This window comes from Pseudomyrmex gracilis, unplaced genomic scaffold (assembly GCF_002006095.1).
Source record: "Pseudomyrmex gracilis isolate BER0280 unplaced genomic scaffold, ASM200609v1 scaffold_61, whole genome shotgun sequence".
Taxonomy (NCBI): Eukaryota; Metazoa; Arthropoda; class Insecta; order Hymenoptera; family Formicidae; genus Pseudomyrmex; species Pseudomyrmex gracilis.
In genome coordinates, this window is record NW_018020645.1 from 502081 (window position 1) to 529207 (window position 27127).

Sequence of the window (27127 nt, forward strand, 5' to 3'; positions counted from 1 at the left end):
TTTACATAGAATTTTATAGCATTGTAAATCATGAATTATATTATTGACACAGGGTACAGTCAAGTTTACGTTCTCTCCTTGGGACTATATTCATCCAGAATGATCTTTCAGATCAAAATCTCACGAAAATTTTTTATATCAATTTTTACGTTACGTTACAACGTCATCATATGCAGGCGTTATGACGTCATCATACGCAGAACAAATCATTTCGACAGCAGCGTTTTTCTTGAAGTAAAATGGAGTATCGAACATGTTTGGTTATGGGCATCTCGTAAATAATAATAATGCCATGTCGCAGATTGGCAGATGAGCGGATTGGGACCTGCGAGCCGAAAAAAAAGTCAAGTCTATGTTACATGACGTTTTGTAATTATTAATGTTTGTAATGTTAACATTTCAAAATCGTAAAACAGCAGAAAAATATTTTGATTTGAAGTGTTGCTCCGGTCAATGTAAAAGCCTTAAAGCTAAGAACATTTTTTTTTTACTAATACTTTGTCAGAATATAGTAAAGCGTGTGAACATTTATGGAATCGCATGTTTCGAGAAGTACTTATAAATTACAATAAATGTTTTTGAAGTATATAAAATGTTTATATATTTATTTCATTTACTCCCTGCCACTTTTCCCTATAATAAATCTTAGATATAAGGGACACGTTATTTCAGTTATTCTGATATATGACGTACGTATATCGTATGATTTGCATATCGCTAGTACGCGGTCAAATCTGTATTCTTGTCGGGTCAGAACTGAGTTTTCGATTCTCATTCTCTATCTTTCATATACGTACGTATACGTAGGTAGTGAAATACGCACGCACGACTGCATTTCGTGACTTTATCATCTAGAACAAATTATATATTTAAAAATATGCTTCTAATATACTAGTTTCCGAATTTATGATATTCTTATAACTAGTTTACCTTAAAATGAAGGACACATCGAACTGACGCAATCTTCTGAAAGTAGATTTATACTTTCGAATACTTTGTTTGAAATAAAAGACTTATTTTTCGAAAAACGTATAATTGATGAATGTGATATAAAAGATTTTAAAGCAAAATTAATATTTGTCGGTTTTTATATTTTAAAATTATTTTTTTTAATAGAAAATTACAAATTTACAAAATAGATTTATAAGTGAGATGAAATTTCTACGTGTGTCATTTTTGTAGAAGGTAAAAGTAAATGTTATAAATTCTTTGTAAAACTTCTTTTTTTCAAAAATAAAAGACTGAAATAAACGATATTTACTTTGTGACACTGAACTTCTAATGATTAAAATCAGAGAATGCATTTCACATTTTCAACTTCCTTTCTATGGCTTTCTATTTCCAATATGTGAGCGATGCTATGTATTCATATAGATTTCAATAAATCTCTCATTAATGCTAATCTTATCTCTATACTATGATAATATAAAAATAAAAAAATTATATATTTTAATATATCTGATATAGGAGAAGAGGGAATTCTCGCATCGCTACGTACATCAGTTGTTCGAGTATGCCATTTAATATTTTCACAATTTTGATCAAACTACATTAAGAACGGTTGTCACGTCGACGTTGAAATAAAATCTTGTGCTGGTCATGAAAGTAGGTTTTGAAAGTATAACCGTCAATATTTCTGATCGGCAGATTGTATTGTTTATTAATGAAGCAGATAGAATGATTTAACTTCTTTTAATTAGAACTATTCTGAATGTTGCAAGTCATTTCTCTTTCTATAAAATTAGTATTTAGTTTTAATAAATAAATTAAATAATTATTACAAATTACAAATTTATTAATAAATTTATATACGTGATAAAAAGTAAAAATATCACAAAAAACAAAAGAATGAAAAATATTAGATGTTAATTTATATTACGAATTTTCAGATTACACTATGTTGACATCTTGTTATTTTACGCATGTAAATTTTTTATTTTGCAAATGAGTGCTATATGTCACATGTAATACAAAAGCGTGAAAATAATCAGATATACATGATTTAAATTATAAACTGTTTGTCTTTTTATATAGACATAGAAACAATAATAAAGATAATAAAGTGCTTATTATGCCACTTAGGTGATAAAATTATATAGGTATACAATTGCAATTTTTATGAAACGTAATATAATTTTTTACGCATGATGTCAACAAGAGTTTTCAACAAAAATTTATTAGAATCTTTCATACTATACACAAGTGCACACACACACTCAAATCGGTATATTATTTTAGTTTTTTAATACCAAAACTTTGATTTTTCAAGATTCTAACTTATGATATTATCAGATCAGAAATATATTATAAATACTTTTTACAGCATTATAACTATGAAGTTAAGTAAGTATAATTAAGAATAATGTATGTGATTCTGATTCGTATACTCTAAAAAGTATCCTTGATCTTTTGTGACAGACATTTTTCAATCCTTTCTAGACTGAACAGGTTTCTAAACTAATTGCTATATTATACATTCTTATTCGTGACTGATTTATAATTAAATTAGCATCTTAATTATATATTCAACCATTTTTATTGTTTTTTATTATAAAAAACAAACAATCCTCGTTGAAAGCTATATAAATTTATATTTAAATAAAAACAAACTATTTATGTAAATATGTGTAAAGAATATTAACTAATTCTTGTGTGTGAGTGTGTGGTTTTAGTATATTTTATGAAGTAATATATATTCTTTGCTATTCAACAATTTATATTGTCAGTTAAACATGCTATAAATACTAAACGTGAATATTTGCGACATCAAAATCGCACTGCGATATTTATCGATATATTGGAACAAATATGTATACGCGTAATGTGATTAATTACAATTGTTCATAGTTATCTGCTTAGCGTTACAAGATGTACGTGCGAGCAACGGTAAACGGAACATGATTTATAAGATCGAACGTGCTAGAGTAATAATAAACAGAACGTGATTACACATTAATCAAAGATTTATACATTGATTAAGAAACATTAATAATCAGTTTTAAACAGTAACACATTCCTTACACATTCCTTACATTGTTCAAACAATTTCTTGTGCAAAACAAATTAATGATAGATATAGATACATACGAATACAAGTAGAAATTAAAAAACATAACTTTACACTTTTTATATCAAATAAATTCTTTACAAAACTTACAGTGATGGGTAATATATACTGACATAATTATTACTTCACATTCGCGATTTAATTAAGTCATCGTTATAAAACACTTTCCTCTGTAGTTGGCTGATCGCCAAGGTCTCTTGCCTCACCCGAGTTCCATCAATTCAAGTTACATGGGCACATCTCCGAACACGCGAACGTGATTGGCGGACTGGGGTTTACGACGACGAAGATGACCGAACACGCCCGCGAATTATGTATGAGAATGCGTAAACAATATATCGCTTTGTAGAACCACCCCGTTTTGAACATTCGCAGAACACGCATACACACAAACTGCGTGTGCTTATACATTGGTCGCTCGATTACTGACACGTACAAAACGATCGGATCTTCGGGTATATAAACCAATCCGCCGAAAAGCAGAACCATCATTCAGTTACTGTTCATCAGAAGCTGATCTACTCATCAAGCAATCATGAAGTGCTTTACCGTAAGTACCGACTAGATTTTAATAATATCTTCTTCAGTATCTTCCGCCTTTTTGCTGTTAAGGTATCAGTGAATTGGCAAATTGTGATTGTGTTGATAATCTACCGAATATGCGCACTCGCGCATCGCATGTAAAATTCTGATAAATTTTTACTGAAAACTCTCTCACTGATATCATGTTTCGCCGAGTAGGCTAATTACTATATTACCATTATTATCTGTAAATCGACCGGCTTGATCAGCTGCGCGTTCCTGCTTCGATCAAGTTGTGGTACTCATGATTGCACTGTGTAATATATTCCTGCTCTCACAGGTTACTGATAATAGCTAATTAACGCAGGTTGTGATTTTACCTCGCCATCTCGCATTTCCGTGAAATCTTATTTCGATATTTGCTGTTCATCCAATGAATGTGAAACACTGAATTGTCCATATTAAAGGAAATTTGCTACGTATCTTTTTTTATTAGCATTGCTTCTGGTAATTTCTCATATAGTTAGAGTTCTCATCGATTTTTAACCTAATTAAGCGCATTCGTCTTAATTTTTATCTGCATCACTTAGCAAATATATTATAAGTAATTATAAACATTTTGAATTTTTTATTTATTTTTCTCTCTTCCACACGTAATTCTGTATAAAATCGTTAACATCTTCAATATCACAAGTGTACTTCTCAGAAATCAAACGGAAACTTTATTTTCGATTTATGCGCGAAATTGAGAGAAACATTGATAGCAATTTAATTAATCAGTAAACTAATGTATCTTTCAGGCTGTTCTTCTTGTGGCCCTCTTCGCCGTTGCCATGGCGGCGGAAAAGGAATCCCCGAAGGAAGCTCAACCGACCGAAACTAAGGCCAAGAGGGGCCTCGATGCTTATGGTTACTCACCATACGCTTATAGTGGCTACTCGCCATATGCCTATGGTGCCTACTCGCCATATGCCTATAGTGCCTACTCGCCATACTCCGCTTACGGATACGGAGTGCCATACGGCTCGTACTCTCCCTATGCCTATTCTGCCTACCCTTATCAACGTTCTCCTTATCTCTATCATTAAGATACAAAATTGGATTCCACGACAAACTGCGATTAAGAAGAAAAATTTTATTTTTTTAGAGGATACATTTTGAAGACATGAAAAGAGGCATTTTGTTTAAATTGCGCTTTTACATAATGTAATTTCAAAACTTGATCTTACTTGGCTATAAATAGCTATATGTATTTTTTATAACAAATAAAATATTATAAATGTATATGAACAGAATGTGTGAATTTTTTGTGTGAATTTTATCTTTTCTGTCTCTAAATACAGTCTTTACACACCTTTAAAATTCTGAAATATTGGTCCGTCAAAATAATGAACATTTTTATTAAAAAAAATATATGTACGTATATACATACTATATAATTTACATGAACATGTACATTTACATTTACATGTACATGTGTGTGTGTGTGTGTAATATATAATACGTACATACGTGTATAAAATTTTATTATTAATAAATTGTTAATCTCTTCTTTATTTCTCTGGTAAGGTAATAACTAAATATCCAAAATATAATGCGTGTACTCCGAATATCTGCAAACTATTATGAGTGATTATGCTCCAATGTAGTGAATATATATATATATATATATTATATATATATATATTATATTTCAGTACGTTAATCCTGAAATATTACACATTTGTAAAACACATAGTGGTTTTACTCAACCGAAGGATTTATTACTGAGACTTTATTTGATTCATTTTACACAAGACATATATTTAGCCACGTAATTATTCTATGGCGATTGGAATAGATAATTAATAGAAAAGTATTGCAAATTTTAATGAGTGCATTAATTAGAATGTAATTTATATCGCAGCGGATAACATATGTACATACGTACATATATTCGATGCGCAAACATGATTTTCAAATCTGGTTAACAGCGAGTTTGTTGCATGCACTTGTGTTTTTCATGTTAAACTCTTTGAACCCAGAGGCTTAAAACTTTTTTGCTTTAGCAACTCAAAAAGAATTTAAAAGCATAACATGGATTGCACAGTGGATTTTCAAGCGTGATACAAAAAAGTCTAACGGAAGTGACTGATATCATTATAAAACGATATAAAACAAACTATACCATAAAATTATTATTACAAAAATATATATTATAGATGTATGTTTGTCATAAATTGAAACAAAAATAAAAATTTATCAATAACTGACAAACGTTGTCGTAAAAACGTAAGCACTGCGATTTATGTTCCACACGTATCTTGCGTTATTTACTGTATAATTAAAACCACATTTTGACTTTCAAATGTGACTATTTATAAGTTCTGACTGAAGAAGGACGTGTGGCCGTCTCTCGTCACCCAATTTGATTTCTGGTTTTACACATTTTTGCTGTTGTCAACCTTCAGAAATCACATCAAATGTGCTACAAAATCATCGCGCTTATAGCTAGGAGATAAATTATGTTTTGTAAAACGTTTTAAATTTTATGTGTGTACGTATATATCAACTATGTGTATAATTAATTTTGCGACCTAAAGCACAAAGTTAATATTATAAATTATAACTTTAAATATATTATTTATTTTATATTTTTATTTCTTCTTCTAGATTAGGTAATTTCACATTGATGCGATATATAGAACAAATACTGTGCAAGTTTTTAGGTTGGGTTAAGATTGCTTAAACAAAGTATGTAAATTTCAGTAGGTAAAATTTTTTATTCGCGATGCTACACTTGAATCCGCATAACACCGCAAGCGGTGTCCGGAATACTTCAAGAGGCGTCGGAATCAACACGTTGGGCGCGTTTTGCATGCGTTTGATTTGCGCGTAATCTTACATCACACAATACAAATATATTCCTACGAACGAACGCTTATTCCGTATTCTCTGTGATCCGAGAGATTTTACTCGCCGGAAACTTTCACTGGACACATGATGAGAAGACGGATGGTCGTGACGAGAATGCCATCACGAAGGAGTCCTTTGCGTTTCACGCAAAGATGTAACATCTTCGTCGGAAGTTCACGACAACACTTAGTTTCCTCTTGTCGTTTTACATTCTGTACTGAGAACGTAATTTACGAATGACAAAAGGTGACGGAATGATAAATCTAAGGTTTGATTATTTATATGTTCTTACACATGTATTTTTGCCGGTGACAGATTTATGAACTTTTCTTCGTCACAACAAAACGCGACTCATCTCGAAGAGTCGCACATTACACTAAGAGCAAACATTATAATTTTAAATATCTCTTTGCTTTTTATTGGCGACTAATGAAATTCGCGACTAATGAAATTCGCGACTAATGGAATTTGGTCTCCACGAATTTATTTCGAGATACTCTTCAATATAATTTTTTCTTCGGTCAGAATATTGCGTTGTAGAGATTTGTTATTGGAATGCTTTTATTTTTGAGTGCTGTAAACAGTATAAATTATACTCGATGTTATCGATTTATTCGAAGAGCGTGTTTTCTTATAAGATTTAAACATCTTTCTTAAAGAATACACGATTGTGCACGATTGTTATTTAAAAAAAAATATATAGCATATGATATTTATATAAAATACTATATGTAAGATCAAGTTTCTTTATATGAGATTTCAAAGTAATTCTGTGCTTGAGAAAAATTTATTCGCATTTTGTTGACCCGTTGTTGCTTCACAGTAAGTAATCGAGAATAACAAATTTTCGGGAAGTATAGCCGCGAAATTTCAAGTGGCAAGACCGCTCCGAATATACGATGTACTTTGCATCGATATGTATAACATCACGAATCCGTAACAGTATTGCTTAAGTTTGATCGATGAAAGCCGGTAAGAAAGTCTATTGTAATTCGTGGATGGTCGCGACCCGATTGTATTTATACATGTGCAAGTATAGCTGTGGTCTTAGTCGTTGAGGATTGTCCATCCTCGAACAAATTAGCTTCTTGGTTCGCGTCTAATTCAATGTCGAGACCTCGTGGGAAATAGCGCAGTTTCCTGTTGAGCTAAATCGATTATATTCTTTTAGTGCAGTGTTATAAGTGAAATAAGGATTACAAAAATGCAACGCGTTCTGGTGAGTGCCCAGTCATAAAAATTTAATATTGTATTTGATATTATAGTATTTGAAACATTTTATTGCTATAATAACGGTATTTATAAACGCTATAAAAGAATACAAGATTCAAAAAATAATAGAAAGATATTTAAGAGATCATTAATTTTTACGTTCTTAATTAATTTACTATATATATATAAACATTAAATAATATACTTATTTTATTTTTATAATTTTAAAAGTAACATATGTTTTATTATGTTAGTTATTTTAAATATTTTTAAAATTTTTTTAGAGTATTGGTGTATAAAGAAATTTATTTGACTTTTAGATTGTTTGTATTGTCACATTGGGGCTTTCGCTGACTCGAGCCGAGCAGAAAACCGCAATTGAAAAGCCAGAAGTCACAAAACTGGAAGTTGTAAATCTCGGTGAAGCTGATGTCGACTCCGATTCTGAGTTACCCGATGTTCAACGGAAACGAGATTCCGGATATGCCTACAACAGACCAAACCGTGTCACTTCTCGGATTCGCATACAAGCGCATCAATCTAGAGGTCAAGTCACATCTAAACTTTCTGGTCAATTAGGCAAACCGTTTACAAAATACGGACTCCCGAGTCACTCAACTTCCGGTCCGACTGCACATAGATATCATGCTCAACAACACCGAAACAAATTGCAACATCACGTGCATCAACAACAACCGATCGGTTACAATGACGAGTTGGGGGAGCAGGAAGTTCCGAGTCCGATTAGAAACGTCGATTTCGCGGAAGCGAATCCGATCGCCAGTCAGAATAACGAGCCGTTCGGCATGCATACAGCCAATTACTTACCGCCGCAAAATCAGAAACTACCAGCTTACTCCTCGACGGACAATTTTACACCGCAATCGCACTCACCGCAGAATTCCCTAGGTCACGGACAATTCGAAGATACGAGCTTGCAGAACCAGAATTTCGTCCAGCCCCAGAATCAACATATTTCCGACGCCGCACTTTTTCTGTCCGAAAATGCACACGCGATTCAGCAACTTTATGGCGCACCTGCGAGCAATCAAGATTTTGCACCCGGCAACGATCAATTTTCGGGTATCGATAATCAGAACTCAAATAGTCAATTTGGAAAATTCGAGAGCGCCTCTCAGAGTCCTCAAGGATTCCGAAGTGCGTTGCCCTCGTACGCATCGGGAACTATCAATTCTCAAGAAACTCTGGAGCAAGTTCAATCTCTGGAAAAGGATCGATTAATTGTGCAGCTGCAGCAGGCCTTGGCTGAAGCTCAGACTACCCCGAGCACGGATGCGGCAGGAAGGTACGCTCACAACGAAGCAGGTTTTATTCAAAATCAAGATCTTTTGGCTTCCATAAATCAGCAAATAAAAACGAACGTTCCTACAACTCCGCAAACTTTTGGATCCGGAAGTACTGTTTTCACTCAGTCTCCTTTTCTGCCAGGAACCACAGTCAATCCGTTGGGATTTCCTCTTAGTTACGGGATTCCGACTACCGCGCAAACACCAATTACGACAACGACAACAGCAGCTGAAGTGCCGACTACTCACCCATCACAATCATCCAAAGGCGACGGTACCACTCAAGTAACATCATCGCAACCCGCTCCTAATCAACCCGCATCGCCTACGGCTGTATCACCCGTGGGAATTCCTGTTTATGGTGGATTTGTGCCAAGCTTCATCACGGGTACCAACTTAGTTCCTAGTTACAGCACCAGTTTTTTCGCGTCTGGACCTATAAAACCCGTGCAATCTTCTGGCTCGTCGCCTACTCATTTTGGTATACCAATTCCCACGAAACCACCTCAGAAACCAGTATACGGATCAATACCGTCAACCCCCGCGGCAACAACACCGTCGCCTACTTCATCAAATCAACCCCAATTACCCGGAGTCGCTTTGACGCCGGCGATTACACCGATAGCTCTGCCAGTACGACCTGTTGCTGCCCCTCTGCATCCTCTCGCGACACCAGTGCACCCGATTGCTTTGCATCCCGTGCTACCGGCGAATCCCGCTCAGGTATATCCGGTGCAAGCTGCCCCAGCAGTATCGTCCAGCGTGCAACACACATACGGCGTGCAGACCCCGCTGATCAATCCCGTTCTCTACAAACCGGTAAAAGCGGTCTATCCAGTGTACTACTATACCGACATCGCGCATCAACTGCAAAAGCCCGCCTTGTCGAGTAACCCGTGGAGTTACGCGCCTTCTTATGCGCAAACGAAACCAGCGCAAATATGGAAATGAAGTGTCCTCATTCTTTTTCTTTTTTCGCAAATAGATCGCAAGTCGCATTGCGACTATCGAGACTGCCTGTTTACCCGCGCGGAAAAGAGAGAGGGAAAGATTGAAGAAGAAAGTATAGTAAGAGGAAAGTAACTATTGCAGTCGCGTGATTTTTGATGCGCTAACGATGCTGTGCCACATTGCTTATTTACTTTTTTCACGTAAACAATTTCATTTTCTTTTTTCGGTACAAGAGAATTTTAAGAGCCGAGATAAAAAGAGCTGCGCTCCGCAATTCTATCGTTTCAGTGTCAAGTTTTATTTGTTTCTAATGGGGTGAAAAACTTTCGCTGTCGTCGTAACAAAAATCGTTCTTTTTACACATATTTCTTATAAATACATATAAAAGATTTGGATAGTTTTATACGTAACATTAATTAAGTAAACAACAGATAGGCAACTTTTTTATTAAAGAGTTTTAAAAATTTTGATTTTATGTGAATAAGATTGTTGTATATAGTTAATTATTTAATTAAACAATAATTACATAATTAAAATATTTTCATATTTTTGAATTTATATTATATAGGTCGTGTATGAGCATTTAGAATCTAACTCCACTTTCTCGTACATCATATATATGTATATATATCATAGAAAAATTAAATACAATTAACTTGTGAAAAACACCATGCAAAATCAGTTTTCTAAGTTATGGTTTTTTTATTGCAGCTAATATCATGAATAATAAGTTTATTTTGCGGCATTTATACTACTAATATTTGTCTGATGCAATTAAAAAAATTACACCAATTATTTAATTGTGTCAAGCATTTGTTGCATTTTCTGTCTGTTATTGCATATTATTTGTTATTGCAATTTGACAAGATAACAACAAGCATATTATAATAAGCGCAGTTGTTTTGTTAAATTTGTTGTATTTTTAAAATTAATTGTCGGTCATGTGTGACACAAACATTTTGCATGTTTGAAAACATTATTCTTAAAATTCTTGTTTTTCCAGACACAGTTTTTTATTTTTTATTCCTATCAAGATATACATTCGTGTATTTCGCGCAAAATTTGCGCAGAAGGGTGTAAAGCAAAGCTAGCGGATCGTGTTATGGAATTTGTTCTTTAATGTAAATAAAAAATATATTTTTGTATATTTATTTTAACAAATAAATATTTTTATACTATAAGAGACGATTTTTTTTTTTTACGTATCCTGATACTGAACTTGTAGTATTGAAAATACACATATAGTGTCGATCATATTCAAGCCGCGGTACGTATCCCATACGATCGCAATGGAAAGTTGAGTCCGAGAAAATAGATTATAGCTACTTCCGGCTCCAGATCTATACAAAGAGACTCTCACTCGTTGTCATGACCACTGTTCGTGACCGCATGATCCATTCGCTACGCCGCTCGATCCTGACCTCGAAAGTCGTTCGATAATTCTAACCACGGTCAACGCGGTCGGGTTATTCGAGCAATCCTAAGCATGCATAACATATCGCACCGTATGCAAGTGTACTATTCCTGGTCGATTTCGTAATCTTTCGTTTTGTTCTTACCAGGAAAGACACGTGCCGTATGTGTTAATCTGATTCACGAAGCGAGATTTATACAATTCGAAACGCTATCCGTAATCAAATAAGAACGCGTATTAATTCATATTAGTGAAATTTGCTCATTTATTCCTTAGTTTCTTCTCAACTTTATTTTCTGTTTTCTTTAATTACTTAAGTGTTAAAAAATAATGTATTTAAACAAAATAAAACGTAAAAGAATATAATACTTTTTATTATGAGTCTATTTATGTTACATATATAATAAGTAGAACACACATTTTTCGAAGAGATAATTAAATTTATAGACTTAGGAGAGAGAGAGAGAGTTACAAATATATACACGCGCGCGCGTGAAAATATATAATGTGATACTTTAAAATATGTAGTCGAGATAAAAAAAAGTATTTTTGTAAATTGTTTTTATTCCTAGAAAAAATTATACACACAATTGAAATTTGTTTCTTATTTATGCGTGTAAAAAGAGTTTTAATCAATAATTTCTTTAACATGTTTTTTAAGTGACAAAATCACACCGTTAAAAAATGCGATGTTTGCAGCTCTGGAAACGAAAGGTCACACTTGAAAGGTCAAAACATTGAGCGGAAAGTCACAAAACCTCAAAAACGAGGCTTGACCCGCGGTCGACCTGGCTCGAGTTGCATTAAACCTGTTGTCAACTCACTTTCCGCAAGTGACCTATATTCCACTCTGCTCGGTTTCTGTATTATTCCACTGCAGGCACTTTTACCGCTATAATACTCCAAACTTGTTCGGTCGGAATTTCTTTTTAGAAAACCCTTTATGAAAGAATTCTATTTGAGAAACTCGCGCGAATCCTACTTGTCATCCAATGAAGTTTTTCCTTATTCAAACACGACGTTGTGTTTCTCACATTTTCTCACCTATACGTGTCATTTAATATGGATTAAACGTCATAACGTGAAGTGTAAATAAAGAATCAATTTTCCGACACGTTCTGACAACTTAATAATTTATTGTACGTCACTTTGCTCACTTGTCACATTAGTACCTATAGCGTGTGTCTTCAAAACATTCTCACACATTCAGTAAGACGTAAAGAATATTTGCGGAATATCGTGCGTCTCGCTTTAGTGCGTGTTGTGTAATAAACATGCGCGTATACTTAACTCTTATCAAGATGTTAACGTATGACAGGTATATTATTCGCGTAGCACACACACACGAAAGCTGCGGTAATATCTTACATTCTGTGTTACACATAGATACGCAATGTGTAAAAACGTGTGTGTCGGTATGAATGAAACTATCGTTTTCATCGCGAATTGAGATAGACATAGCATGATATATTGCAATATTTCTAATTAATTATTGATAACGTAATAACATTTTAATAAAAAATATCACAGAAAACGTGTACGTACGTACACTTGTCGTATCTTTTTCTCTCGGCGAGCTTTCGGTTTCTCAAAAATAAACTACAGTCATCTCAAAAGTTTTCGGTTCAAGTTTCTTAAATCAAATGACAGCCACGGGGATCTCTTTCTTCGCGAGTGAAAGTAAAATAATGTCAATCGACTCGTGTTTTCAGCTGCTACAATTTAGCAAGTTGGAAGGAGTTAGATGAGAATCGCTATGAATCATTATATGAATCTCTCTGGAGAGAATAGCCATGTTTATCTTTTTACAGTCACATTTGTTTCTATGCGTACGGGTATAGAGAGATACGTTTGTCTATGCAAAAAAGCACAAAAACGAGAAACGACATGATGTTGCTTTTTCATTCATTCCTGAGCGCGCATTTCACTTTCAAACGTCATTTTCCTTGCGTGGCGGAATTTCATCTCTTTCTTTTCGCGCTCCGTCTGGGAACGTTTATTAGCGAGCATCATATCTTTCTCTTGCAGTACACGCCACAATTTATGTAAGAGTTTACGGCTTACAAACAAAGCTACAAATATAAACAGTTCAACATATAGTTCTATGAGAGATTTGCTTTACACTTTTTTAATACGTTTTTCACGCAAGAGTCGTTTGAATTTCCGACTACAAAAACATTCAGTTTCTTATTCATTACAAAAACGTTTATAAAAAGTGTAGAACACTTTTTATGTAAAATATTTTTTTTGTCTTATTCAAAAGGCACGCCCGTGATTTGTTAACTTTCTGCGATCGAAATGTTGTATAGTGAAATTAATAAATTCTCTTTTTTGCTTGGATTTGTCACTTAGATACGCCTGGTTTTTGCATATTGCGGTACAAAGCAATGAAGTCTATTGTAGCTCAAAATTTAATAGAAAGACATTTGTCTAGAAACAAGTGGAATAAGCAAAGTTACTCTCTTCGCGCGACGTTCGCTTAACAACGTTTTTTTTACCGGCGCGTTGAGGTGAGCCGCGAAAACGGAATTTGTGAGTGTTCCAGAAAGCGGCTTTCAATGCGCGCGTGTAGAGGGGGAGCGTTTCTTATAAAGAAAATAAATATCTCGGAAACGTACCCGGATATACTTGGGTGAATTCGTATATTACCGGAAGAAGAAATCTTTGAATATATATATATGTAATTATATATGTATCTTTAGTGTATCTATGTGTACGTGATCGTTTTACCTTTCTCTCACACACGTAATTAGCAATAATTGGATTTATGCGTGCTATCACGTGTCTTGGCGATGCGTTTAAATGAGAATTGCGGTCTAACTCGCGACACGTGATGTCGACTTTCCTCGTCGTCGCAGTCTGATACTTCTCTCGTGGGTCCAAATTGAGAGTGAAAAGAATACAAAATAAACTAGAAATCCCCTGTGCGAATTGGGAAAACACAATCGCGTTTTCTCTTGAAAACGTGCGTTTTTTTATCTGTCTCTGCGGTGATTAATCGCACCGAGCAATAAAATTACTCTACAAAGTGGAAACGGCGTGTTACCGGCGCGATAACATGTTTATCGTCGTGATTTTACGTCGCCGAGCACGTCGTGAGAACCTGGCAATTAAAAACGACGTAGTCGTTTATACAATGTATACGCCGTACAAAGTTCTCTTGCAATTTTCTCGAATCCATGAACTTAGTAAAACAAAGACATATCTTTACACCCGGAAGAAATAAAAGAACCTTAAATTAATAATATCCTGTGCGAGGTATAAAAGGCGAACGACCTTCTTTCATGCACACTTTCTCGGAACGCCGTGTGAAAACGAAGCAAGGACGGAGTTTTAAACTTCCGCGAGACTGAGGCGATAAATCTTTTTGATCGGCATTGTAATTCGCGCGATCGACTTTGTTGTGTTCGTTTACAGACAGAAGTTGTTCGACTTCCTCGAGAAGATGTTTTCGATGGAAAATCCACGATCGAATAAAAATCGATTCTGGTTCGGACCGCTTTTACCAGAGGCGGAGGACCTGATTTGCAAGACCCACGCGCGAGTATCTCCCCCGCGTCATACTCTCGACTACGCTCGGCGCCGGCAATGTGACGCTGCAGCGCCCGGTACATCAGCGCGCGGGAAGTCTTACCTTCACCTAGACCTTTCTTTTGCCATGCGAGGGGGGATCTACATATAAAGGCTTTCTTCTTGGTAGCAATGCCAGAAACCATAACATCATTCAACCACTTGGCTGCCACAACCAGTGCCACAACTAGTTAAAAGTGCAACCCTCATTGCGGTGAACATGCAGTCAATTGTAAGTATATACACATCACACGCAAAACAAGCGTATAAATTTCCAGTGTGTTTTGTTGTTTAATTATATTTATATATTGTAATTATCGGAAGTAGTTTTATTTATTTATTTTTTTTCAAGTTTAAAGTGAACATGTGTACGTACGTGTATGCGATAAGAAGAAATTGATTTTAAACTGATTAGAGAATATTAGTTTATTAATATTAGTGGTTTTTATGCTACGCAATTTAATATTACATATCTATATTATAATATTATGTTTTTTATATGTATTTTTATTTACATAGAGAATGTATAATAAGTTATGTTAATATGAAAATTTTTTAAATAATCTATTGCGTTAGATCAGATTGTTATAATTGCATTTTTATTATGCGCCCATACAGCCGTTTTAATTAGTAAATAAATTTAATATTATATACAAATTTAACTAGATTCTAAGTAAACTGTGATTAATATTGCTATGTACAATATTGATACATATACTTTGAAGCAAATTGAGGAATGTATTATAAGTGAATATATTATAAGTACAAACTGATAATAATTTAAATCACGATCGAATCAGCTAAAGAATGGTATGATTTACGACATCTGGCTAATTTATAACTTGATATTTGCAAGTATTCAGTCAAAAAACATTTAATCATATATTATCTTTCTTAGTTATCTATTTATAAGTTAAGCAATCTAATTATAATTCAGATAGAGCCAGCCTCATATTCCACTTTCACACAAACCGATTAAGCTCAGGAAAGTAGGCCACCCTAGAAAGTGACGATGGCAAAGAAGTATCGTAACTCTAATGTTTCTCTGCGTAGGTGTTTCTGGGGCTGGCGATACTCGTATGCGGCGTTTGCGGCAGGGATTTTCGCGGTGAAAATCTGCCGCGTCAGCTTCGAGTGCTCTTGAAGGACAAGCGCGGTCTCAACGATAACTCTCAGGCATACTCGTCGCATGGATCTTCTTCCTACTCAGCTCCTATTCACTCGAGCTTAGGTTCCGGTTACAGTCTAGGAGGATCATCCAGTTTCTCCCTCGGACACGCCGGGCTTCACAGCTTGGGTTCCGTCGGCCAAGGAATCGGATATTCTTTATCTCCCTCCAGCAGCTTTGGTTCTCTTGGATCGGGTTACTACTCGTCTGGACTGGGCCATGGCTTGTTGAATCTTCAGGGTGGCTCTTTGGGTGGACACACAGCTCAGAGCACGTACGCCGTGCCCGCTATGGCAAGCATCAGTTTGGGAAGCGGCGGAGGAAGCAACGGACTTTTTACTCCATCGAAAACCGGTCCCGTCACCTTCGGCAGTCACGGAAGTGGCGGCACTTCCAGTTCGTACACACCGATGTACGCTCCGCCATCTCCTGGACTTTCGGCTTATAGAGGAGACTCAAGCGTTAATTTTCCTGTCACGTTGGGATCGTCTCATGGCTCCCCGTATGGTCTATCGTTGGACTCTTCGGGATCTTCAAGTTACAGTCTTCCCGCTCAGTCTCTGTCTTCGAGTCCTTCACACGTGACGGGCGGTTTAGTTATCGCTAGTGGTAGCTCGCATGGCGGACCCTCCAGCTACAATCTTCCAGTGTCTGGATCTTCTCACGGCATCTCTGCACTCAGTTCTTCAGGCTTGCACGGAGCGTCTTCTGCGTACTCTTTCCCAATAACTTCTGGATCTCACGGACTCTCGGCGTTATCTTCCAATTCCGCGTCGTCCAGTTATTCTGGACCTGTTTCTTCAGGATCTTATGATTCCAGCTCTCACGGACTGCCGAGCGCATCATCCGACAGCTACGAACTGCCGATCTCTTCGGGATCTTCGAGCTCCGGGTCTTCGTCTGGGAAGTATGTGTTGCCGAATTCGGACACCAGCTACTCATCCGCCAGTAGTTCCAGCTACTCTAGTCCCAAGTCTAGCTACTCTAGCCCAAGCGTTACGCGCGTAGCTCCAGGTTCTAGCTACGCAACTTCTTCCAGTTCCGGTTATTCGAATTACGCGAGTCCTAGTTCCAGTTACTCCAGCCCCTCAGCGACCTACGCCGCGCCTTCAAGCTACACGCCTATATATTCGAGTTCTTCCGGTTCCTACGGAACGTCTGCGGAATCGCAGCACGGAGCTTATTCCAATGTGAATCCGAGGTATCTAGGATACGTCGCGTCGAAATCGTACGACTCCACCGATTCCGGAAATACAAAATACGACACGATCTCGTATTCGAGTCCTAACGGAAAATATTAAGCAGCTATTATTTTTTTAATTTATATACTTTGTAGTTTATTTGTGAGTTTTCTAATATCAACATTTATCAAACATTTGCTCTGATAACCGCTTAGGAATTATAATCGCTGTTTGTTTTCTTGTGAGTGAAAAAAATTTTAAATTTTTTAACTTAAGATAATTGTATTTATCTGATTCTATGCTGACTTATAATCTTGCCATGAAAAATAATTCCGATTGCGATACGAGAATTAGATCGGAATGTCACGCTGTTAAAAATAATATAATGGCACAGGATTCAGAAAGAGTTGCTTTGATATATTTATACTTAATTTATATTACTTTTGTTTTGTATTCTGATTTATTGTATTTAATGCCGTTATCTATTTATGTTACAAATAGAGATGGTTTAGTATTTCTGTTGTACATCCCTTGTATTGACGAAGAGAATTGTGATTTTTGTTGTTTAGTTTTATATTTTGTAATAAAAATCTGAATACATACAAACACACAAAAAACCAAACCTATATTTTTAAGTCTGATCGCTTGTAATAGCTTTAGTGACTAAAATTAATTTAGAACGCAACTCACAAATCTCTGAGACTGGAAATCAACATTTATTGATTCGCAAAAAATATTATTACTAATTATAAGTTGTGCGCTATACGTAAATAAACACGCAATAAGATTCTCCGCTCTACTTTTTTTTGTTTCTTGATGAAGAGTGAACACGCACGATGATCAAAAGAAATCAAAGCAAAAGAAATTGGAAAAGTAAAAGTATCAAGATGACTTTTTTTTTTAAATTACAATTATTGCAATATTAAATTTATAATTGAATAATGAAAGAACGTACTGGTTTACTTTCGTGTCCGCGTTTTGCGAGTTTGAAGTAATTGTTTGGACAGACGCGTGATGGATAACAGCATGCGCATCACAAGACGTTTGAATAGCTCTGACACGGATGTCATTGCCTGACAAAATAATTGACGTGTCTAGCGACGATGCGACGCGACGTGACGCGACAGTACTGCTTGCTTCTCTTTTGCTTTTACTTACGGCGCTACCGTGAAAGTTATTGGCCACGCAGCTTATAACGGTGCACAAGAGGTATATAATAATAAAAGCAAGTTCACCCAATTGGGTAAAAACAAGATCACTTTTATTCCAAGGACGGGACGGAAGTTTCGAGATGAGATATATAGAAAGAGAGTGAGAGAGAGAGAGATGCCTTTCTAAATCTTTATTCGCGAAAGTAGTCACTTATAGCAGAAATATCCGGACTTACTTATCAGATAAGTGTAAAATAATGTCACTTACGTAGAAATCGGCAGTTTTTTTATAATTTTTTTTTCTTTGATGTTACATATAAAAGTACAAAAAATTAAGTGTGTCACACAAACATTGAAAATATTCGATTATAAATTGGAAAATTAACTTTCACCGTTTGAATGAGTGTTCGATTTATATTATATATTCATGTTATTTAAATTAGATGTATTTAACAAGTTATTAAGTTGTAAAATTGTGACTGTGTGTAATCAATAATAACGCGTTAAATATTACTTTATCTTTAGATGTCTCTATTGCATTAATATATTTTTAATTTAACTTGTTTGTATCATTACGGCATTATCTTTTTTTTTTATTTGAGCAAAACGTTCGCCGTTGATTGTTCGTACAACAAGCAACTTTTATTCAACTTTCCGACATGACATGACAACGGGAGATATCCGGACGCCCACGTAAGAAAGAAATTTTAGTGACGCGCGCCGATATCGCGCGTTGCTCCTCGTGCGCATCTGACCCAGTTTTTGCGATTCGTGTGTACCCGAACACGCACTCGAGCGCGACAACACGAGAGAGCCGCACGCACGCACGTGCGAACACGCAGACCGGTTTGGATCCCCTCGGAGATGTGCAATATCCAGCCGATATACTCACCTCCTCATTGAGTCTGACACACAACCGGTACATATCTTGTATATGTAGAAAACACACGTTTCACTATTTTCCGACTGGTTTTGCAAGTTGCACGCTCATGCTTCACTCTCACGTCCGGTGCGGCGAGAGCGGGAAAAGTCCGCTCTTACTCTTTACGAAGGAGGCGTTTCCCCGGCCGGACCTCGTCATGGACCCGTAACTTGATCCCAGACTTACGAGTGTCCATCTCGTCTCGGATTGGGACAACTGTGAGATTCACTTTCGTGACGTAGCGATCCGTAACGCGAATCTTTTTTTTCTTTTTTCAGAACAAAGTAGATGAAAGCTCTGCAAAAGTCGACGACAAAATTTGAATACTTGTATGAAAATTGCTACGTTAACAAAACAAATAAAAACTAAATAAATAACTGTTTTTAACGATTTAAAACGTTTTTTAAGCTTTATATTTTAGTTATTAGAAGGTTAAATAATCTGTACATGTGATTTTTTTTCTTTTTTCTTTTCTCTCTTACTTTTTGTTTATTTGTTTTATTTTTAGTTTTTAGAAAAATTTTTTATGTATTTTTTATTTTGTTTTTCTTTTGCGTTAAGACTTTCTTAGAGCGCATTATAAATAAAGCTATCTGTCTTTCTATTTTTTTCTCTTTTTTTCTCTTTCTCTCTCTCTCTCTCTCTCTGAATTCTATCAATCATCATGTCATTATCACGTACACATGTAGTCTGTGTAAAAATTTGTTAGTGGGAGACTGCGCGGGTGAAAGTAAAGTCGACGTTTTCAAAGATATGTGAACGTCTCTGCGAAAGGCGTTATTCGAGCGAGATTGGAAAGGACCTTCGAGGTTGCCGGAGGGCGCTCCTCTTCCTCGATCGATTGTAAACGACCACCGCCTTGTTCTCCAATCAGTTACTTTTAAAATTACCAAGCCGGACTTTCGCGAAAATTACGCGTTGTCAAATATATATTTGCAATCATTTTCTTCGACGTGTCGACGCAACCATTTAATAACGATCTCCTTAATGATTATGCAAAGGGCGTTTTTGTAATTTTGCTTCTACGATCACAACATATGACAGTCTGACAATTACCATCACTACATGATAGCGAAGATCACGTTCCCCGTTCGTTTGGTAGCAATCGAACGGCATTCTATGTATTTTCACTGCTCTACGTCGGGGAGTACACTATCACTTTACAGACCTACATATAAGAGCAGAGAAATGTTAAACTAGTTTCCGTGATTTTTCCGGCGATCGGGTATAAAGGAGAAATTCAATGTCGGTCGAAGTGTCATTAAAGGTGGAACCGTCGCGTCAGCTTGGTCTGCAAAATTACTGGCGCACGACGTACTATCGGATGACATAGCGATTAAACAGTGAAAAGAAGCATATTCTTGTGGTCGTTCGGCGGCGAAAAACGAAAATGAAGCAACTGGTCGGTAAAATAATATTCATTAATTAAAAAAAAAATATTTTAATTGTATAAAAAAAAAAAAAAACTGTTTTAATTTTACCAGCTTTTTAGGAATTAATTAAACTCGATGTCTCATTCTTATCTTATTATTTTTTTAATTATAAAAAAAGTTTTTAAAGAATGTTTTTGTGTTTAAGAAATTCAGAGAATTGTTTTTATATAATTCGTAACAATTTCTATCGTTTACATATATTATTTTATATATTTTATTATAAACATAAGAATACATCACAAATATGTAATTACAGATATTACTCTGCTTGCTGTCGTCGACAATTTTTGCGCAGCCACAAAAAAAAATCAAGGATCCTAACGACGAGCCATTTCTACCGATTTATCCGGTTTATCCTTACAGTCCTAAACTAATAAAACGAGGCACTGAAGGACAATTCACTTCGCAATTAACGTCAGAGCTTTACGCACCGAAAGTGGACGCCAAGGATTCCTACAGTTCCGGCTACAGCAACCAAAGAAATCCCTATACTCCCAATACTTATCCAAAAATCGGTTCACCCTCTCCCTCATATTTCAACAATGATCCGTACGCCTACGACACCTCGCCATATACAGCTTACAGTTCATATCCCACGCCATATACGATAAATCCTGCGTATTCAGCGCCGGTGTATCCAAACTATTATTATCAGCCTTATTATTATCCTCGATACTTCAATCCCGCTCCGTTTCCACCGCCGCCGCCACCGCCATTGCAACCAAGTGTCGATTACGAGACGTCGCAAGATTCTTCCGTTGAGTCCGAGGATGACAAAGAGAAGAAGAGCAAGAAAACGAAGGAGGACGAGACAAATCAGACAGCGTCGATCGGTCAGTTCGTAGACGGCAGAAACTACATATCCTCCAGCTCAAGAGATCTCGACGGACAATCAAGCACGTATAAAATACCCAATTCTTACAATCAACTCGTGCAGGACGTCCAACTGAAGAACCTGCCGGGTCTTCCCTTACCGAAGACAACGTACAGGGTGATCAGCGTGGGCGGACAGCCGGTAGGTCCTGACTATCCACTTCCTACTTCATACGTCAAAGCTCAGCAGGTGGAACAACTGACGAGTCAAACGTTGGCTACGTTATTAGCTCAAAATGCGCAACAGCAAGCAACTCAGCTTTACGAAAGCAATAAGGACACGTCAAACGATTCCAACGACGATTCGTACGCTAGTCAGAATGTCTACAACTCGAACACACCGTTGTCGTACGTGCCCGTTTCGAGCGTGAGAACCAAACCCGATGTAACCTACGTAATAAACACCGACGGAACCGGCAAGATTCACGGAGAACAAGCGACCATTCAAGATTCGTCGTCCCAAAGTATCTCGAATAAAAATGCAAAGTACTCGAATGATCATTTTATTCGAAAGCCAGTATCGCAGGCGTATGTGACGTCCAATAACTACAACAATAAATCACGCGGTCGATTAAGCAATCACCGACCTGTCGATCAGACAGACGGATACGACAGTTACGACGCGTCGCAAAATTACGGTGACACTTACGCTCAGACCGACAACAAGCAAGAAAAAAACTACGGAAGTTATCAAAGTCAGCCGGTCGTCTCTTATCAGACCAAGAGCGTCACCTCAGTCGCGCCTCAAGCGTCTCGATCGTACAGTTATCAGTATTACGAATCAGATCAGACACAACAGAAGCAAAATAAAACCGCGAACATTGGTAATTTCGGTGCTAAGAACAATAAGGGATAATATTTGGTTTGAAAGTGACGCCAGAATACAGAACAGTAAACAGTGGTGCTATTACGTGTAAGATTTATATAAAACATATAAAACATATTTGTTGTTAAAAAAGTTATTGTTACGGAATTGACGCAGTTTTTGTCATTACTAGAATGCTTAACTAAGTCACTGCACTTCCTTCGATAGGATTATTAAAAAAAAATCTTGCAAAATAAAAGTACATACTGTGTATCTCTTGTAACTATAGTTTTTACTAATCCGAGAGATTGCTTTGTGTTTTGCGCACATATAAAATAAATTGCGTTGTTTTCTCTCTCTTGAGCTTAATAAGAGACTCAGAAGATAATCTAAACTGCATTTCCTTTCTTCGCTTTGCAGAATATAAAAGAAAACTTAACGCTTCGCGCACTTTCACTAGCTCGCTAAATATATTTTCTGCTTAAGGTTATTTGTTTGATATTGATAGTCGCGAGTCGACAAATCAGACATCACCCAGACATCTACGTTCCGAATGACTTTACTTTCGCGTGGCTAGCTAAATGAAAGGCGTGCTCACACAGGTGTAGATAAGCACTTGATACGGTAACACTTGTATCGCTTCTCCGCGTCTAACTTGATATTATACTTTCTTTCGTGCGAGCAACAAAATGTCACTTTTATGACCGAGGGAAAACGCGAGCCGGGAGATGTTAATCTTGAAATTTACGAGACGCAAGAAAACACGAAGCGCTTGTTTCTTTCTCTCACAAAGCCGGCCGTGTTTTAACATGCACGGCAATTCGTTTTCGGAGTCAAAAAGTCCGCTATGTCGCGCATTGAATCTGACCCGCTTCGACCCTGATGATGCGGATCTATATTTGCGAGTCTTTGCGCGACCTACATTACGTACGCATTGATTTTAAATAGTCGTTTTGTAGTCAGTAGTAATAAATGATCCTTTATAACTGCCTTTTGACGTTCTGCACTCCTTTCTCTCCTGTGTAAATGCACGCGAACCGGTTTCCCTTTTGTGTTTATCTTCGTACTTTACTTTCGTTCGATGAGCGACGGGTTCCTGGTTTTTTTTTTTCTGTCATGTTTCTCTCTAGACGTAATTACACGCGTGTCATCGCAAATTGCAATTTACATGAAAATCTAGCGGATTAAGATGCGGAAACTTTGCACAGACAAAGCTGCTTCGGGAATTAGCCGTATCGTTAATCCGTTTTATGCGTTGAATAATTAATTTGTGCGCGCGAACTTTATTTCAAAACATTTAACAACGTGCGTGGAAATTTTTACAAAATCTTGTATAAACACGCACATATAAACACATAAATAAATAAATATTTATATATTATCAAAAATTATATGCTTATGCTTCAAAACAAACTGGATAGAAAAAATATAATATTTTCTCTGCGTTGAAATTGTAGATATTTTCTTGGAAAGTGAATGTTTCAAGAAACCGACGTAAATTAGAGACAGACTACAATGTGATTTTATCTTAAAACTTTACAAGATCATCTGACGCGTCGCATTTCTCTGCCGACGATGAATCTGTCGTCTTCGCTAATTAATCCTGTACTCGCTAATTAATCCTATTATGGTCTTCCTACGTGTCACCCGCTTAAAGACGTCTTAGCCAAGCTTTAAGTGAGTTTTCAAAAATTTAGTCGCTTCTCCTATGATGTTTGAATGTGAATGTGAAATCATGCGAGAGAGTTGTACTCATGATACCGGAAGGAATCCGGGATCGTGGCAACGTCCGGTTGATTGTTCGATCGAGGCGTTGGCCGTGGTGGAAGAGGGAAGTTCTACAATCGGTTTATCGGTTTATTTTAATCAAGTGCGTTGGAAGATAGCGAAGAAAATAAGAAATATTCACAAACTGCTTTTTTTAGAATTTTATAAATAATATTTAATAAATAATTATTTATATTTGTGTAATATTTTGTGTAAGAATATAAGATAATTTTGTAAAAACTCAATTTAAATTCTTATTTTTTATTTAACTATGGATTTATTTATAATTTAAAAGTTTTTATATATAATACTTTTTTATATATAATTTTATTCTATAATTTCTGATTTTATAGACGGTCCAAGTATATTTGACATTATGTAAATTTGAACGTGCAAACATTGCTAATGCTGATCCACATGTATTTACGTCGTAGCAAAGTAAGTGAGAGCAGCGTCAGCAGCGCTATTTTACTTTATTTCTGTGCATTCTCTGCTGATGATCTAAAATAAAATCGGATGGACCAAACCTGTTACTTTCTCGCAGCGCGCTGTGGTCTCTCGATCGGTAACATATCCGGTGAAAATTAGAAGCGCATTAACTTCTGGTTAATAGAAATTCTGCGCGTAACAAGAGTACCGTTTTCGGCCACGGCACTAGAAAGCTTGTTTTTACAATATTTGTTATTCCAACCGATGTATTATTTTTTCTTTATTTTTTGAACCGTTACTCGTTGTGTCGATCAACAAAAGTTATTTGTGCGTCTAACGCTAAGACAACGTTGTTCTCAAAAAAAAAAAAAAAAAAGATTGTAGAACTCACATTAATTTATGTAGAAAATACGTGAGAAAACTGCTCTTTCTTTGACGTTCTCCTGCAATTATGTTCTGCTGTTTAATTTTCTTTCTCTGTTTCTTCAAATCTAACAAAATGTGCTCTATTTCTGGTGAAATGTTAGCTTTCTGTAAATGCATCAAAGTGTGCTCTATTTTTTTTGTGGTAAAATAATTATTTTTGTTCTAATATTATTTTTAAATCATATTGTTTTTATTGTTGCAAACTAATGTCATGTTGTTTACAAACAACTTTAAATATGATAATTAAAAATAATAAATAAAGCATTAGGTATATTTATTATTGATAATCGGATTTGTTCTACATCAAAAAAGAAAGAAAGTCTTTTCACTTTCTACTCTACAAATTTTAGGCAACTCAAGATAGTTTTGGATGTAACGCGATAATTAAATGCAGGGTATCTGTAAATCAAAAACAAGATACTAAACAAGAAATGTCGCGTTTTTTTTCACTTGTGTCATTTTCTGCGAAGCTTAGTCGAATTTTTTCAAGAGAAACGTATGCAAATGACGACGAGGAATTACGATCGTATAACAGATCGGACGTGTTTCGAAAGCGATCCACTGACTTGGTAAGCATAAAAAAAATTTGGTAATCTGCGGCGAGAGGCAAATTTGTTTAAGTAAATCAGACGATCAAACTTGAGAAAGCGATTAGCTCGAAAGGTCGAATATCTACATTTTATTTACATTTTTTGTCGCTTCCTGATCGCTCGAACGCTCACGTCGATCTAATTTGCTTTCAAGGTTCTTTGCTTTTTTTCATTGCTTTTTTTTTTTTTTGCTAAAGGGACATGCACCGAGAAAGTTTTAAACTTAATTGCCATTAATTAGTGCAGCATCGCCGGCGATCGTTTAACGGAGCGACACGCGATCAGTATATAAAGCCGTTGACCATCCACACCTATAGTTGACGTAGAAAGTCCGATCTGGTCATCCTCTCTTTCTCCTCTTCCTCTTCCTCCTGCTCTTCCGCTTTGGCAGGTGGAATATTCCTGGGAATGTCCGAGGAAAGGGTCCGCCTTTGCAAGACTCGATAGTGGAACGCTTTGAGCTCTCGTCCACGCGAGAGAGAGAGAGAGAGAGAGAAAGAGGAAAGGAGAGGTTCAACAAAGAGATCGAGCGAGTCATTACGAGATCTCCTTTCCATCCTTTCCCTTCCGCGATTCCCGACTGCATCGCTCACCCATTTTTGCCAGGAATGTCTGTGTAAGAAAAGCTGCTTTCCTCCCTCTTTGCTTGTCGTTCCACCAACCCAGCTCTTTTATCCATTGTCTGTGACGGAATGAAGATATGAAGGCTTTCCATTTATGATTTTTCAGGAACACTTTACCAGACGATCATTGCGATAATTTGTCTTGGATAACTTGTCGGTTAACCGCTCACCTTCGATCAGATGAACAATGCGATCATTTACACCGTCTTGTAACATAAACCAATTGAATTGTGGTCGCGATCGCTTTCACCAATTACATTGCCAGACACAAAAATGATTCGTGTTAGATAATGTTAATTTGACAAACAACAAGAAAAGCAATGTGCAAACGTATTATTTTTCTATAAGCTTATTAAATTGATTACAAATATATATATATATATATATATCAGTTAACACAAATACAAGCAATATTGATTTTCGAAGACTTATCGGATATATTAGCTTGAAATGAATACCGAGAAGATATATATGTACATTACCGCTATACTGAATCAGATAATGAGATTGCGTGTCCAGATCTCGCAGCTCAATCCCGCGTGCGACTATTAGACACGCAGCGGTGAGAATAATCTGCATTTCCACAAGTGCGTATGCTATTATATCGTTCAATAATCGGAAGTCGCTATTTCCTGCGAGACCATGTCGATCATTCTCTCCATTGTTCGGAAAAGACGTCCGATGTCGACATTTGTTTCTCATTATCATGCACAATCTGATTTAATAAACGTTAGATAATATCGGAGTTTTGTTTTAAATGAACATATACACTTAGTCATTTCATTGTGTGAAACTAAAACACAAATTTTATAATATGTACA

The 27127-nt window shown here is 36.2% G+C and overlaps 4 protein-coding genes across 4 annotated transcripts; all 4 read left to right on the forward strand.

Moving 5' to 3' along the window:
• The first annotated feature begins 3510 nt into the window (after nucleotides 1-3510).
• On the forward strand, nucleotides 3511-4879 carry LOC109854209 (prisilkin-39-like). Its single transcript, XM_020427084.1, has 2 exons — nucleotides 3511-3617; nucleotides 4390-4879. The coding sequence occupies exons 1-2, from the start codon at nucleotides 3603-3605 to the stop codon at nucleotides 4675-4677; spliced, it is 303 nt and encodes a 100-aa protein (XP_020282673.1). The 5' UTR covers nucleotides 3511-3602; the 3' UTR covers nucleotides 4678-4879.
• Nucleotides 4880-7552: 2673 nt separating this feature from the next.
• On the forward strand, nucleotides 7553-11041 carry LOC109854198 (transcription factor Sp4-like). The gene is made up of 2 exons (XM_020427064.1): nucleotides 7553-7703; nucleotides 8017-11041. Exons 1-2 carry the CDS (start codon nucleotides 7689-7691, stop codon nucleotides 9952-9954), a joined length of 1953 nt encoding a protein of 650 aa, XP_020282653.1. The 5' UTR covers nucleotides 7553-7688; the 3' UTR covers nucleotides 9955-11041.
• Nucleotides 11042-15064: 4023 nt separating this feature from the next.
• On the forward strand, nucleotides 15065-18077 carry LOC109854230 (hornerin-like). Its single transcript, XM_020427112.1, has 2 exons — nucleotides 15065-15170; nucleotides 15992-18077. The coding sequence occupies exons 1-2, from the start codon at nucleotides 15159-15161 to the stop codon at nucleotides 17405-17407; spliced, it is 1428 nt and encodes a 475-aa protein (XP_020282701.1). The 5' UTR covers nucleotides 15065-15158; the 3' UTR covers nucleotides 17408-18077.
• Nucleotides 18078-20634: 2557 nt separating this feature from the next.
• LOC109854200 lies at nucleotides 20635-23749 on the forward strand. Its single transcript, XM_020427066.1, has 2 exons — nucleotides 20635-20762; nucleotides 21050-23749. Exons 1-2 carry the CDS (start codon nucleotides 20751-20753, stop codon nucleotides 22520-22522), a joined length of 1485 nt encoding a protein of 494 aa, XP_020282655.1. The 5' UTR covers nucleotides 20635-20750; the 3' UTR covers nucleotides 22523-23749.
• The last annotated feature ends 3378 nt before the right edge of the window (nucleotides 23750-27127 follow it).